General features: G+C 57.5%; 3 protein-coding genes across 3 annotated transcripts; all 3 read left to right on the forward strand.

Moving 5' to 3' along the window:
* The first annotated feature begins 271 nt into the window (after window positions 1-271).
* Window positions 272-602, forward strand: Smim40 (small integral membrane protein 40). Its single transcript, XM_051152628.1, has one exon. It carries the CDS (start codon window positions 360-362, stop codon window positions 600-602), a length of 243 nt encoding a protein of 80 aa, XP_051008585.1. The 5' UTR covers window positions 272-359.
* A 3,864-nt stretch (window positions 603-4,466) lies between these two features.
* On the forward strand, window positions 4,467-9,994 carry Daxx (death domain associated protein). The gene is made up of 9 exons (XM_051153503.1): window positions 4,467-4,725; window positions 5,521-5,631; window positions 5,713-5,828; window positions 6,312-7,143; window positions 7,251-7,465; window positions 7,676-7,877; window positions 7,977-8,451; window positions 9,102-9,321; window positions 9,935-9,994. Exons 2-9 carry the CDS (start codon window positions 5,538-5,540, stop codon window positions 9,992-9,994), a joined length of 2,214 nt encoding a protein of 737 aa, XP_051009460.1. The 5' UTR covers window positions 4,467-4,725; window positions 5,521-5,537.
* A 1,291-nt stretch (window positions 9,995-11,285) lies between these two features.
* Window positions 11,286-13,833, forward strand: Zbtb22 (zinc finger and BTB domain containing 22). Its single transcript, XM_051153505.1, has one exon. It carries the CDS (start codon window positions 11,381-11,383, stop codon window positions 13,313-13,315), a length of 1,935 nt encoding a protein of 644 aa, XP_051009462.1. The 5' UTR covers window positions 11,286-11,380; the 3' UTR covers window positions 13,316-13,833.
* Window positions 13,834-13,897: the final 64 nt, after the last annotated feature.

The raw sequence follows: 13,897 nt of genomic DNA on the forward strand, positions 1-13,897 counted from the left end.
CCGCACAGCCTGACCTTTAACCTCAGGCTAAGTGATTATTAAATAATTGTCCTGGGACAGTGAGACAGCTTGCAGAGTAAAGGTGCTTTTTGTGCAGGCCTGACACCCTGAGTTTTAGGTCCCTGGAACCCTGGTAGAGTGAACACATTCACATGGTAATAAAACTTATAAAGAAGTAAAAAATTGTGCCCCCTCCCCCAACTCAAAAGCCTCTCATCTCCTTTCTACCTGGGTTTTTGAATTAGGGTCAAGCCTGACTGGTGTAGGATCATCACAGTTACACCCTGTAATCCTGGCGATGCTGAGGCAGGCCTTCCATCTCCACCCTGAGCCAACCAGCTGTCTGTCTGTGGGTGAGGATGGCAGAGGAAGAGGGCAGTGTGGAGGAGGGGGACGTGTTCCTAGCGTTTGCCCAGGGTCCCGTGCCTCCTCGGGGGCCCCTGCGGCGCGCTTTGGACAAGGTCTTCCTCACTTTCTTGGTCCTCTTCCTGACCCTGCTGATGCTGGAGGCCGCTTACAAACTGCTGTGGCCTCTGCCATGGGTGAAGGTTCGGGACTGGCTTCTGAGGACACCTGAGGAGGAGGCGGCACTGGAACTGTGACCATCTCCTTGTAGACCTCCTGCCCTTGCTACTGAGGTGAGAAAGGAGGCTTGAGGGAGGCTGGAGAAGAGGAGACGGTTCAGGCCAGCACTCTCAGGTTGCCTTTGTTGCTCTGTGTGTGTCTATTTGTGGGCACGTGCCCTTGAGTTCAGGTGCTCACAAAAGCTAGAGTGTTGTACCCACTGGGGCTGGAGTGGCAGGAGGCTGTGCATCATCTGAGGTGGGTGCTGGGACGCAAACTCTGCAACACACACGGACACACACGCGCACACACACGCACGCACACGTGCATCTCTTAACTTCATATATACATACAATGTATTTTGACTATATTCAATGCCCAGACATCCCTTCCAGTTCCTCCAGGATCCCCCTCCCCACAACTTTAAAACAAGAGCCACAAGATGGGCATGGCAGCGCACGCCTTTAATCCCAGCACTCGGGAGGCAGAGGCAGGTGGATGGCTGTGAGTTCGAGGCCAGCCTGGTCTACAAAATGAGTCCAGGACAGCCAAGGCTACATAGAGAAACCTTGTCTCGAAAAACCAACAAAACAAAAGCGACAGGTTGGTTGGTTGTGACGTTGCCCAGGGCCCACTCCTCCTCGGAACATGTCTTGTTCTTCCCTGCCTCCGTTGTCATTCCAGCCCCCCGCCCTTCAGGGTCCCCTAGCTCCCTCTAAACACCGTCTCCTGATGCCTCAGGTAACCTATATTCCAACCCCCCTTTTTTGTTTTGTTTTGATTTTTTTTTTTTGAGACAGGGTTTCTCTGTGTAGCCTTGGCTGTCCTGGACTCGCTTTGTAGACCAGGCTGGACTTGAACTCAGAGATCCGCCTGCCTCTGCCTTTTCTAGTACTGGGATTACAGGCGTGAGCCACCCAGCCTGCTCCATTCCTCTCTTGATTCATCCTCTTGACTACTTCACCCCCTTTCTAATTCATGTCCTATATGGGCACACACACGAGCGTGCTCTGTCTCTGTCACACGCACACACACACCTCTGTATACATATGGTATACACATTTAAATCCAGATCCCTCATATGACAGAATACAAAAATAATTTATCCTCTTGAATATAACTTGTTTTACTTAAGAGTGATTTCCATTTTCTTTGTTTTCTGCAAATATCATGATTTAAGTTTTCTTCCCAGCTGAGTACGGTGCCGCTGTACATATGTACCACATTTTCCCTGTCTGTGGACGGGCACATAGGTTGCTTCTATTCTTTTGGCTATTATTAGCACTACAGCAGTAAACACAGACGTGTAAGGGTGTCTGGTGTTCTGACTTAGGTTTCCTCAAGTGTCTCCAGCAGTGATATGGCTGAGACCTTTTAGGTTGAGACCTGAGGGCAGTGCATATGTCCAGAAATGATTAGTCTTGGCCCACCTCAAACTGGACATAGAAAGGATTCTGGCAGTTAGAGAAAAGCCAGAATTCCCCCCAGCAACTTGTGAAAGAGGTTCCTGTCTGCAAACATGATTTATTTTCCTTGCTTGTGGGGGAAGGCACACAGAGCTCTCGAGGTGCCTCTCAGCAGATGCGAGCCCACCCTCCAGGCTTCCATAGCTCCTAGTCATACATTCCCATAAGTCCCTGGGGAGCATCCTGGTCCCTCTCACCTCCTCCCTAAACTCCTGGACCTGCTCCAAATCAGGGATTCCTACACCTGGATATCATCGCCTTTATAACCCACTACTTCCTGCTGTTTCCTCAACATGTGGCTCGAGTTCCAGGGGCCAGACACTCTCTCCAGCCTTCATGGGCATCAGGCACACAAGTGCACACACATACACAACATAAAGTTCTTCTGAGTACTTGCAATTACAGAATCGATCAAACAGCATAAGACTTACGGATTTGTTTTTATTCTTCAGGCAAGGTTTCTCTATGTAACAGCTCTGGCTGTCCTGGAACTCGCTCTGTTAAGACCAGGCTAGCCTCAAACTCATAGAGATCTGCCTGTCTCTGGATTGCTGAGGTTAAGGACGTGGACCACCACCGCCCAGTTAGCAATTAGTGCTCATCAAGGGGAGCCCTTCCCACCGCCTCAGGCACCTGCGCTGACATCCCGCACAGAGACCGACATTGCACACACATAGGGCAGAAAGTGAATAAACAATTGTGGAAAAGATAGGAACCTTTATTTCAGGTGTCCACTGGGGGTGGGGGGAGCTCATTTTGAGAAACCCAAGTATATGCAAATTAAAGCCCTCATCATCTCCAGAGTCCCGCTAACCAGGGGAGACCTTTTCTGTTTCTCAATTTAAAAGCCATAAGCTTAGAAGATGGGACAGGAAGAGGTGGGTTTCTTTAGAGCGAGTTTGAGGTTTGGGTCCTCAGCCACTGGGCGTCTCGGTCCTGCAAATCGGTGTAGGAGAGATTAAAACATGTTTCTGTGTTGATCCCAAGTGTGGGATGGGGAACAGACTAGTGAGAGCGCGGGATGTTTATCCCCTTAGAAGTCGAACCACTTCGTGGTGGAGCTTGGATGTTGCCAGCTGAAAACATCCTAATGGAGACTCTGAGGGGAGATCTGTATATCTATTATCTATCTATATAGGAACCCAAAACAAGAGGCTTGAGAGAGACTTGGGATTGTTTGGCGGACCATCTCTGCCCTTTGAGACACTCTCCTAGAGAGAACCGCTCCAGGGAAGGCTTCAAGGCTCAGCTGCTGTTCCAGGTTCCAGCAGCAGCCTTGGTGGGATTGCTGGTTTGCTGAGGGCCTGCTGACTACGCCAGGAGAATCGTTCCTTGGAACTGGTCTCCTTAAAATTTCATTATTGTGTGCTTTACTCTCCTTTTCCTATGGTTTGGGTTAGTCGGGTTGTAAGGGAGGTAGGCTCCGTTAATAAGTTCATAATAAATATAGCAGTTAAGAAAACTTGAGCCCACAAATTGGCAAGATGCCGACCACCTGAGGAACGAGCAAGGATCTGGAGATGCGATCTCAGCGAGGAAGGTGTTCACTGACCAGGCTGCCCGACATGCATGCACACCTGCGGACTTCGCCTCCTTACGCTGGGCCCCGCAGGCGTCACAAGTCCTTTCCCCTCCTCTCCCTCTTTTTTTCCCCGTAGCTCTCCCGGAGGAGGAGACTCCACGTGGGATTTTAAGAGCTCCATTTCGTTTCCCAGCGCTCCCAGCGGCAGCTTGCACGGCTTCTACCTCAAGCCTGCGCCAGGTCATCCCGCAACCGGCTTCGTCCCCTGCACACCCCGCCTGGAAGAAGCACTGCCTTCTGGTCGGGACGACCCTCGGAGGGGCAGAGGGCCGCAGCTCCCACCGGCCGGCTGGGCCACCCCGCCGGCGGGTGTGGTGTAGTTGGAGCAGGGAGTCGCCCACGGCAATAATAACAATACCGCACTTGGGCCGCTTGCTCTGCTCATTTGTATGCATGTGTGTGCACGTGACCTTAGAGGCCGAGACTGGACTGGAAGGGCCGGCGGGGGCCACCGGGGAGGGAGGGGGGGGAGAGAGAGAGGGGAGAGATATGAGAGATGAGAGAGATGAGAGAGAGAGATGAGAGAGAGAGAGAGATGAGAGAGAGCGCGAGCGAGCAAAGCAGGGAGTGACAGGCTCACACCAACCCAAGACGGGAAAAGATCATCTGTTATTCGATCCCAGGAACCCTGCACAGCCACAGAGAGGTCAGCTCCTTACCCCGTCCCTACCCCACCCTAGGAGAGGCGGATCGGCCCTCGACCCCAAGCGGCGGTGGTGGGGAGTCCGAGGCAGGAAGTTTCTGATTGGTCGAGCGGCTTAGGCCCGCACGAGCTGCACGGAGCTCCACGCCTTCCCGCAGGAGGGCTGAGCCCGTGGCTGCCGTACAGCATCATGGCGCGCCCCGGCTCCCAGAGCCCTAAGCCCCGCCCCCTCGAGCATCAGGCCAATGGGAGCGTCGGCCTAGGTGGGCGGTCTACGCGTCACTTCCGCCCCCGAGCGGCCGGAGTCCCGTACGGCAACGTGGCCGCGCTCAGGTGCTGCAGGCGGAAACTCGGCGTCTTCCGGTCCGTAGTAGGGCCTGTGGTGGGGGTTGGGGGGAAAGGAAGGCGGAGGGAACTATGCGAGGTTTTGTGAGCCGCCGTGCACGGAGCCTCGGGAGACCGTTTCTGAGGTAGGGGCCGTGCCGTGCGCGGAGCGGGGGGTGGCGGCGCGGGAATGGCGGAGCGAAGGACCGGCGAGGCCTGAGGTGCCGAGTCCGAGGGGCAAGCTGTACGGAACCCTGCGCGCCCCGAAGGGGAATGGGGCGGCCTAGGGCTGAACTGGGGGAGGGGTTTCTTGGCGGGAAGCTGAGACAGGAGGCTGGCCCCACCTGGAGCTGGGAGCCCGGGCGTCCGGAGGGCCGGGTGGTGGGCTCGCTGTCGGTTACAAGTCACAGAGAGCGGGGAGAACCGGGGTGCGGTGAGGGGGAGGAAACTTGAGGTGACCGAAGGGGCGGAGAGGGCAGCGGGCTGTTGAGAGGGGGACCCCTTTACCTCGGAGTCTTCAGAGTTGCAGCCAGCGTTTGAGGGCGACACCTCAGGTGGCAGCGACACGGGGTGCTGGTTTCTGTAGGCAGGAGCGTCAGGAAAACTCGGAGGGCAGCGTGGAACCTGGTATCCCATTGGATTGGGAGTAAGAACAAGACCTACAGCAGACAGGGAGTTAGGGAAACGCAACTGAAAGACAGGAAATTGACACGGGGGTGGGGGGAGGGGGCGCTGGAGTTCAGGGGGAGGATTTAAGGTGATCTGGAGGTTTCCCCCCAGAACTGAAACTGGTAGTTGCTGAAGACAGGCGTTGAAGACAGTTTGGAAAGGACTAAGCTAAACCGAGGTACCTGACGGGGTGGGGCAATGCAGGAGGGGCTCTTCCTGAGACCCACTTCGGCTCTCCAGAATTCTGACCTCTCTAATACTTTCTCCCTCAGGGGGATTTGATTCCCCCATGGCCACCGCTGACAACATTATTGTGCTTGATGACGACGACGAGGATGAAGGAGCTGCTCAGCCAGGGCCCTCCCACCCCTCCCACCCAGCCTCCCATCCCTCCCACCCAGCCTCCCACCCCTCCCACCCAGCCTCCCACCCAGCCTCCCACCCCTCCCACCCACCCTCCCATCCCGTCTCACCAGGGCCAGAAGCCACTGGTCCCTCCGAGCCGCGTGGAGATGGGGAGAGCAGTAACTCCAGTAGCAGGAAATGCTACAAGTTGGAGAACGAGAAGCTATTTGAAGAGGTAAGTTTTAGGGAAGGCTTCTCCACCCGCCCCCCCACCCCTGCCTTTTTATTTTTCTCACTATGTGGCCCTGGCTGCCTGGAACTGTCTAGAACTGTTTAGATGGGGCTGGCCTTGAACTGACAGAGTTTTCCATGTGTGTGCCTCTGCCTCCTGATGGCTGGAATTAAAGATGTGAACCACATCTGGGTGTGATGGCGTATGCCTTTAATCCCAGCACTCGGGAGGCAGAGGCAGGTGGGTTGCTGTGAGTTCGAGGCCAGCCTGGTCTGCGGAGTGAGTCTGGGACAGCCAAGGCTACACAGAGAAACCCTGTCGTGAAAAACCAAGAAAGAAAGAAAAAAAATGTGACCCACCGTGATGAGGCGATGGGGCAGATCTTATAGAAAGGGGTGGTTTTGCTGGCTCGTTCTGGCTTCCCCACTAATTGCATGTTTTTATGCCCTTCCTTGTTTTTTTCCTTCTTTCCCTTGAACCTTCCAGTTCCTTGAACTGTGTAAGACGCAGACGTCAGACCACCCTGAGGTGGTTCCGTTCCTCTGCAAACTGCAGCAGCGCGCCCAGCCTCCGTTTCTTGCCTCTGCAGAGCTCTGCAACATCCTCTCCAGGGTTCTGTCTCGGTCCCGGAAGCGGCCAGCTAAGCTCTATGTCTACATTAACGAGCTCTGCACCGTTCTTAAGGCCCATTCAGTCAAGAAGAAGCTGTATTTGGCTCCCGCAGCCTCCACGCCCAGTGACCCCTCTGGGAACAATGCGCCTGCAGATCCCCCCTCTGACCTCACAAATGCTGAAACCGCAGCCTCCGAGGCCTCAAGGACTCGAGGTTCCCGGAGGCAGATCCAGCACTTGGAGCAGCTGCTGGCGCTCTATGTAGCGGAGATCCGGCGGCTGCAGGAGAAGGAGCTGGATCTGTCAGAACTGGACGACCCGGACTCCTCGTACCTGCAGGAGGCCCGCCTGAAGCGGAAGCTGATCCGCCTCTTTGGGCGGCTGTGTGAGTTGAAGGACTGCTCTTCTCTGACTGGGCGGGTCATAGAGCAGCGCATCCCCTACCGAGGCACCCGCTACCCCGAGGTCAACAGGCGCATCGAGCGGCTCATCAACAAGCCGGGGCCTGACACCTTTCCCGACTACGGAGACGTGCTGAGGGCCGTGGAGAAGGCAGCGACTCGCCACAATCTGGGCCTTCCCCGGCAGCAGTTACAGCTCATGGCTCAGGACGCCTTCCGGGATGTGGGTGTCCGGCTGCAGGAGCGTCGCCACCTTGATCTCATCTACAATTTTGGCTGCCATCTCACGGATGACTATAGGCCAGGTAGGAAGCTGATGGCATGTCTGCCAGGAGTCCTTTAGGTTGGCTGGAGGCGTCTCTAATGCCTTCAGCATGGGGGCTGAGGGCTCTGACCCTGTTTCCCCACACAGGCATTGACCCTGCACTGTCAGACCCCGCACTGGCTCGACGCCTTCGGGAAAATCGGAGCTTGGCCATGAACCGGCTAGATGAGGTCATCTCCAAATACGCGATGATGCAAGACAAAAGCGAGGAGGGCGAGAGGCAGAGGAGAAGAGCCCGGCTCCTAGGCAACTCTTCTTCGCATTCTCCAGCTCCCGCCAAAGTCTCCTCGGATTCTGGTGAGGTATGGAAGGGTTAGCGCCTGTCAGAGAGATCTTGTCTTCACCCTGCGCTAGCCACCAGGAATTCCAGGGTGACTTGTGGAGCGGTGTGTGGAAGCAGAGATAAAGGAGTTCCGGGGTGCCTGGCGTCAGTGAGGTCCCAGGTGTGAGTCCTAGCACTACCAAACACTCTGGGGCCAGGGTTTCTTCAGGAGACACCCCTTCTTCCCCAGGGTCCTAGTGGTGTGGCGTCGCAGGAGTGCCCTACTACCTCCAAAGCCGAGAGTGATGATGGTGATGATGAAGAAGAAGAAGAAGAAGATGAGGAAAGTGAGGAGGAGGAGGAGGAGGAGGAGGCCACTGAAGATGACGATGAGGATCTGGAACAGTTGCAGGCAGAGCAAGGGGCTGATGATGACGAGGAGGGAGGAGCAGGTATGTGCAGAAGCAGAGCGCCTGTGCAGCTAGTTCGGCTCTGTCGGGCAGGGCGCTGAGCCTCCATCCCTCGTGCCACCCTTCCCTCTTCTTTTCCAGATATTGGAGTAGACAGGAGCCCCACATCCTCACCACACATGTCCACTAGAAGGAACTCAGAACCCCTAGAAGGGCTCGGGTCTCCAGGGGAACACGAAAACAGAGGACTGACGGGGACACCAGCGTCCCTGCTGGGGGCATCCCCAGAGCCTCCCAGCACAGACGCTGAAGGCAGCGGGGAGCAGCTCCAGGGGCCACTGCTGGAGGACCAGAGTCCCGAATCCCAGGCTTTTGAGCTCGAGATAGAAGCCTTGCCTGAAGATATCTCCTCTTCCCCTGAGGAAAGGGACATCTCCTCTTCCAGGAAGCAGGCAGAGGATTCTCCCCACACCATTTTGGAAAATGGGGCAGCTGTGGTTACCTCCACATCCTTCAATGGGCGTGTCTCTTCTGACACTTGGCCAGATCCCTGTCCCCCCTGCAAGAGACTTCGGAAGGAGAAGCAGCCGCTGGGGTCTGGACTGTTAGTGAGCAGGTAACAGCCTCCAGGGGAGGAGGGATGGTGAGAGGGTAGGCCTTCTGAGGGGACCAAGGGACTGGGCACGCCCTGCTATTGGCTCTTTTTTTTTTAATTTTTAATTTATGTGCATTGGTGTGAGGGTGTCAGATCTTGGAGTTACAGACAATTATGAGCTGCCATGTGGGTGCTGGGAATTGAACCCGGGACCTTTGGAAGAGCAGACAGTGCTTTTAACCGAGCCAACTCTCCAGCCCTGGCTCTGTTTCTTAACAATTAGACTTTATTATACAATCTAACACTCCTATACAAGAAGGAAAAAGGGTTAAAGGAAACAAGAATAAACCTTCCAGTATCTGTTCCACGGGACGAATCCCCAGGTGTCCCTGGCCTGCACGCTGGTCTGGCTTGTAAGCTGCTCTCCCCCCACATCCACTTGCGGTCTGGGTCAGGGTCCCTGCCCCCACTGATGTCAGAGACACAGTAGCCCGGCTGGGGTCCCCTGGTCCACTTCCTGGATTTCAGACCCAGGCTGGCTCCATTCCGTCTGTCTGTGGTGTTTCCAAGGGGCAAAGCCCGCCAAGACTGCTTTCACCTGGCACAAAGCTTACAGTCCTTCCCACACCCTGCAGCCTCATCCCTTCCTGTCTGTTCTGTTCTGCCCTTAGCTACACAGATCAGCACATGGCACAGCAGGAGAGTGGGAGGAAGGTGAGAGCTGTACCTTCTCCGTCCTCCCCCTTGGCCTCCGTGGCTCCTGTTGCTGATTCCTCCACAAGGGTGGACTCTCCCAGTCATGGCCTGGTGACCAGCTCCTTCTGCAGCCCTTCTCCATCCTTGATGTCCCCAATCCCTCAACCTCAGTGTCCCCGGCCTTGTATTTATAAGGTAAGTTGTCGCCTGCTGCGTCTCTCTGTGGGGTACTGCACCTACTGCGGCTGTTTTCTCCATCCTAATTGTATGTTTAGATGTATTTTGCCCAGCATAGTGGCGTATGTCTTCAACCCCAGCACCCAGGAGGCGGAAGCAGGCAAGTGTCTACAACTTGGAGGCCAATGTCTAGTCTACACAGCAAGTTCCAGGACAGTCAAGGTGACATAGTGAGAGACCCCATCTCCAAATAAGAAAAAGGAGAGAAAAAGGAAAACCTAGACAAAACAAAACTGACTTGCTTCTGTAAATCGGGGTTTTGTCTGTGTGTGTTTGTGCCTGGTGCTCAGGGAGGCCGTCGGGGCCTTTGACCCTCTGACACTGCGGTTACAGAAGGCACGGAGCCGGGTCCTCTGCAAAGCCACCAGCGCGCTCAGCGGCCGAGCCATTTCCAGCCACTGCGTCCTGCTTTGTTTGGCTTTTTGAGACATGTTTCTCTGTGTAGCCCTGGCTGTCCTGGAAACTCAGACACCGAGCGTGCCTCTGCCTCCTGAGCGCTGGATCTAAAGATGACGCCACCAGGCCTGGCTCACCCTGCCTAGATCGTAATCTCTGTGACTCCTCTCTGCAGACGAGTGTCGCCACACAGTGCGATCCCGAAGAGATCATCGTCCTCTCAGACTCGGATTAGCAGCCCCGCGCTCTCCGCCTGCAGGCGGTTTTGGATGTGTTGAGGATGCTGAGAGGCACATGGCTGAGCAAAGGTGGACAGCTCCTCCCTTTTTGGTGGTGTTTCTTTTGACCAAAACAAAAAACAAAAAAATAAATGGAGATGTTTTAAGTTTTACACAGACACGTTAATAAACAATTTCTTTTATTGTATTCTTTTACCTTGTGTTTCTGCTGTGACAGCTGTCACCTGGTTCAGGGTTAGGCCGGGATGCGCCCTCTGGGGTGACCTGTCCCCCAGCGCCTGCTAAGTGCCTCAGAAGCCTCCTGAAGCTGCCTGACTTTCTCGCTCTGAGCGGTGTGAGTGAAAGGGCCAATCAGGGGCTGGCTCCAGGCGGTCTGGCCAATCCAGGCCCGGGCAAGGGGGCGGGGCCTCTGTCAGGTGCCGGGACCAGGCTGTTGGCGCCGCGGGCCGGCCAACGTCCGCAGCCCGGGGCCCCGAGGGGCGGAAGCCTGCGAGGCCGCCGGTGGGCGGAGGCTTGCGGGGTTAAAGGGGAGCGGAGGCTCCGGCCGCGTCCAGCCGAGTCCTCAGCCGCGGAGGGGACGTGGCGCCTTTAAGGCGGAATGACGAGCGGGCGCCTTAAAGGAGAAGTGTCGGCGTCGGTCGAGCTTTGCCCGGCGGCCCGGGAGGGGTGCTCGCCTGCGCCTTTAAGGTCGCGGCGCCGGGGGGCGGAGCGGAGGCGGAGGTCGGAGGGAGTCGGCACAAGATGGCGGCGGGAGGGGCTGAGGCTGCGGCTCTGGTCGCCGAGTGAGGGGGGGCCCGGGGTGCGCGGCCAGGTAAGCGGGGGCGCGCGGGGCTGGGGGCCCCCTCGGGCCGCCGTACAGTCCAGGGGCGCGCCTGGGGCGGGGTGGGGGCGGGGTCCGGGGGGCGGGGGCAAACGCGAGGCGGGGTCGGGGAGCGAGGGGGCGGGGCCCGGGAGGGCCCTGAGGGGGCGGGGCCGGGGTAACGGGGGCCGCAGGGGGCGGGGCCTGAGAGCCGAGGCGGACACCCCGTCACCCCAAGAGGACCGGCAGGGAAGCGCCGAGGAGGGGCTGTGACGGACAGCCGCCCCCTGAGCGCCCCTGGCTTTCTAACCTAGAAAAGAGTGCTAGGCGCTGGAGTACTTTGTTTTGCTGGTCCTGCGGTTTGAAGTTGTGCTTGGAGGCTCTGAGCCTCAGTTTCCCCGTCTGCCCCATGGGTGTGCCTGTCCCAGCGTTACGGGAACCGTTAACAAGGTGTTTGTGCTGTGATGGGCTGTGTCTTTCCAAAACGCTATAATTCTTCTCTTTTCCTCCCCCCAGAGACCCCCCCGGCCGCCCTTTGCTTTCCTTTGTTCCTGTGGCTGGGGGGGGTATCTCCGGCCACAACATGGAGCCGGCTCCTCTGTCACCCAGTGGGGCCGCGCTCCCGCTGCCTCTCTCACTGGCCCCACCGCCTCTGCCGCTGCCAGCAGCTGCAGTGGTGCACGTGTCCTTCCCCGAGGTGACCAGTGCCCTCCTGGAGTCCCTCAACCAGCAGCGCCTCCAGGGTCAGCTCTGCGACGTGTCCATCCGCGTGCAGGGGCGGGAGTTCCGTGCCCACAGGGCTGTCTTGGCCGCCTCCTCTCCTTATTTCCACGACCAGGTCTTACTCAAAGGCATGACCTCCATCTCACTCCCGAGCGTCATGGACCCGGGTGCTTTCGAGACTGTGCTAGCCTCAGCCTACACAGGCCGCCTCAGCATGGCCGCTGCTGACATTGTCAACTTCCTCACGGTGGGGTCGGTCCTCCAGATGTGGCACATTGTGGACAAGTGCACCGAGCTCCTTCGGGAGGGTAGATCCTCAGCCGCCACCACCACCACCGCTGTCACCGCTGCTGCAGCCCCCTCTGTCTCCGTCCCTGGTGCCAGTGTCCCAGGAGGGAGCGGGGGCAACGCAGCGCCGGCCACCATGGGCTCTGTCCGCTCCCATACCTCCAGCCGGGCCAGTGAGAACCAGTCACCCAGCAGCAGCAACTACTTCAGCCCCAGGGAGTCTACTGACTTCTCCTCTCCCTCCCAAGATGCATTTGTGGCCTCAGCAATGGGCGGTGGGACCCGTCGAGATGGCGGCCCCGTGTTCCCAGTCCCTGTGGTCGGCAGCGCGGGTACCAGCTCTGGGAAGTTGCTGCTGGAGGCAGATGAGCTGTGTGATGACGGTGGGGATGGGAGAGGGGCTGTGGCCCCCGGGGGTGCGCCCCGGAGGCCTCCCTGCATGCCTGCCAGCGCAGGGCCACAGAAACACTGGGTGTACGTGACGCGGGGTAGGAATTGCCCTGCACCAGCATCGCTGGTTCACCACGACCCCGACCTAGAGGATGAAGAAGAGGAAGATCTGGTGTTGACTTGTGAGGATGATGAGGATGAAGAACTGGGGGGTGGCGCTGGGGTGCCTGCAGGGGGAGAGCCCGAGCCGACCCTCAGTATCAGCGATGTGCGGACCTTGACGGAGCCTGCAGACAAGGGGGAGGAGCAGGTCAACTTCTGTGAGTCCTCCAATGACTTTGGCCCCTATGATGGTGGGGGCGCTGGGGCGGGGCTAGATGACGCAGGAGGACCCACCCCTTCCTCCTATGCCCCCACGCACCCGCCGCGACCCCTCCTTCCACTGGACGTGCCTGGCAACCAGATCTTGGTTTTCCCGTCCTCCTCTTCACAGGCTCCTGGGCAGCCACCAGGAAACACAGTAGAACACGGGGCAGTGACCCTTGGGGGCACCTCTTCGGTGGGGCTGGGCATACCTAGTGGCTCTGGTGGGGCCCCTGGAGGGACGGGCAGCAGCGACGGGAATAAGATCTTTCTGTGCCACTGTGGGAAGGCTTTCTCTCATAAGAGTATGCGGGACCGGCACGTGAACATGCATCTCAACTTGCGACCCTTTGACTGCCCCGTGTGCAACAAAAAGTTCAAAATGAAACACCACCTGACCGAGCACATGAAGACACACACGGGTCTCAAGCCCTACGAGTGTAGTGTCTGCGCCAAGAAGTTCATGTGGCGGGACAGCTTCATGCGTCACCGGGGACACTGTGAGCGCCGGCACCGGATGGGCGCAGGCGGTGCTGGATCGGGACCCGGGGGACCCGGACCCGGACCCGGACCCGGACCCGGGCCAGGGGCAGCTACTGGGCCAGCACTGCAACCCAAGAAAGAATCCTCAGTGGGTGGGGTCAGTGGCGATGAGGCAAATTCGGCCACACCCCCGTCCCATAGGCGTGTTTGGTCCCCACCCAGCGTGCACAAGGTGGAGATGGATTTTAGTGGGGGCGGAGGAGTACACTGAAGGGCAGGCAGTTGGGGAGCTAAGTCTAAGGGCAACGTGGCCCTCGTAGCTTTCCCCACCACACTGCCTTCCCTTTTCTCTGTGGACTTGTATATATTCTAGAGAGGGCATAGGTGGCAACATCGCCAGTCGGTTCCATTCCTCAGCCCCTTCCTCCCTCGCTGTTCCCGGAACTAAGCCTTCTCGCCTGGGCACACCACAGCCCTGCCACGGAGTAGGGCTAACAAGGTGGGGAAACGGAAAGGGGGCATTTTGAGCATCCTGGAGTCCCGCGGTCAGGTTGTGCTAGTTTGTGTCTGATCTGTGTTTGTGTTGTGGGCCGAGGCCTCCGGGTCTTACGATGGCCCTTTCTCCTCCAGAAGGATGCGCCCCTCATTTCTGTACTACCCCAATCTTGTCATGGGGAATCCCCCATTGGGTTTTCGTGAAAGTGGGTGGAGGCGAGGAGCGAGTCGCATAGTATAGGTTTAAAATTTTAACGGTGATTAAAAATATTTATTGGTCACTTCACTTGTCTTCCCGACAACCCCTCTGTGTTTGCGGGGACCTGGCGTAGTTTGGGGACCCTGGGAGGGCGTAAGG

The sequence above is a fragment of the Acomys russatus genome, chromosome 11 (assembly GCF_903995435.1).
Source record: "Acomys russatus chromosome 11, mAcoRus1.1, whole genome shotgun sequence".
NCBI lineage: Eukaryota > Metazoa > Chordata > Mammalia > Rodentia > Muridae > Acomys > Acomys russatus.

Coding starts and splice junctions, on each gene's coding strand:
- Daxx (XM_051153503.1), top strand. CDS start 5,538: ATGGCCACCGCTGACAACATTATTGTGCTTGATGACGACGACGAGGAT. Junction 5,632..5,712: donor CCACCCCTCCCACCCAGCCT/CCCATCCCTCCC, acceptor CACCCTCCCATC/CCGTCTCACCAGGGCCAGAA. Junction 9,322..9,934: donor CCCGGCCTTGTATTTATAAG/GTAAGTTGTCGC, acceptor TCCTCTCTGCAG/ACGAGTGTCGCCACACAGTG.
- Smim40 (XM_051152628.1), top strand. CDS start 360: ATGGCAGAGGAAGAGGGCAGTGTGGAGGAGGGGGACGTGTTCCTAGCG.
- Zbtb22 (XM_051153505.1), top strand. CDS start 11,381: ATGGAGCCGGCTCCTCTGTCACCCAGTGGGGCCGCGCTCCCGCTGCCT.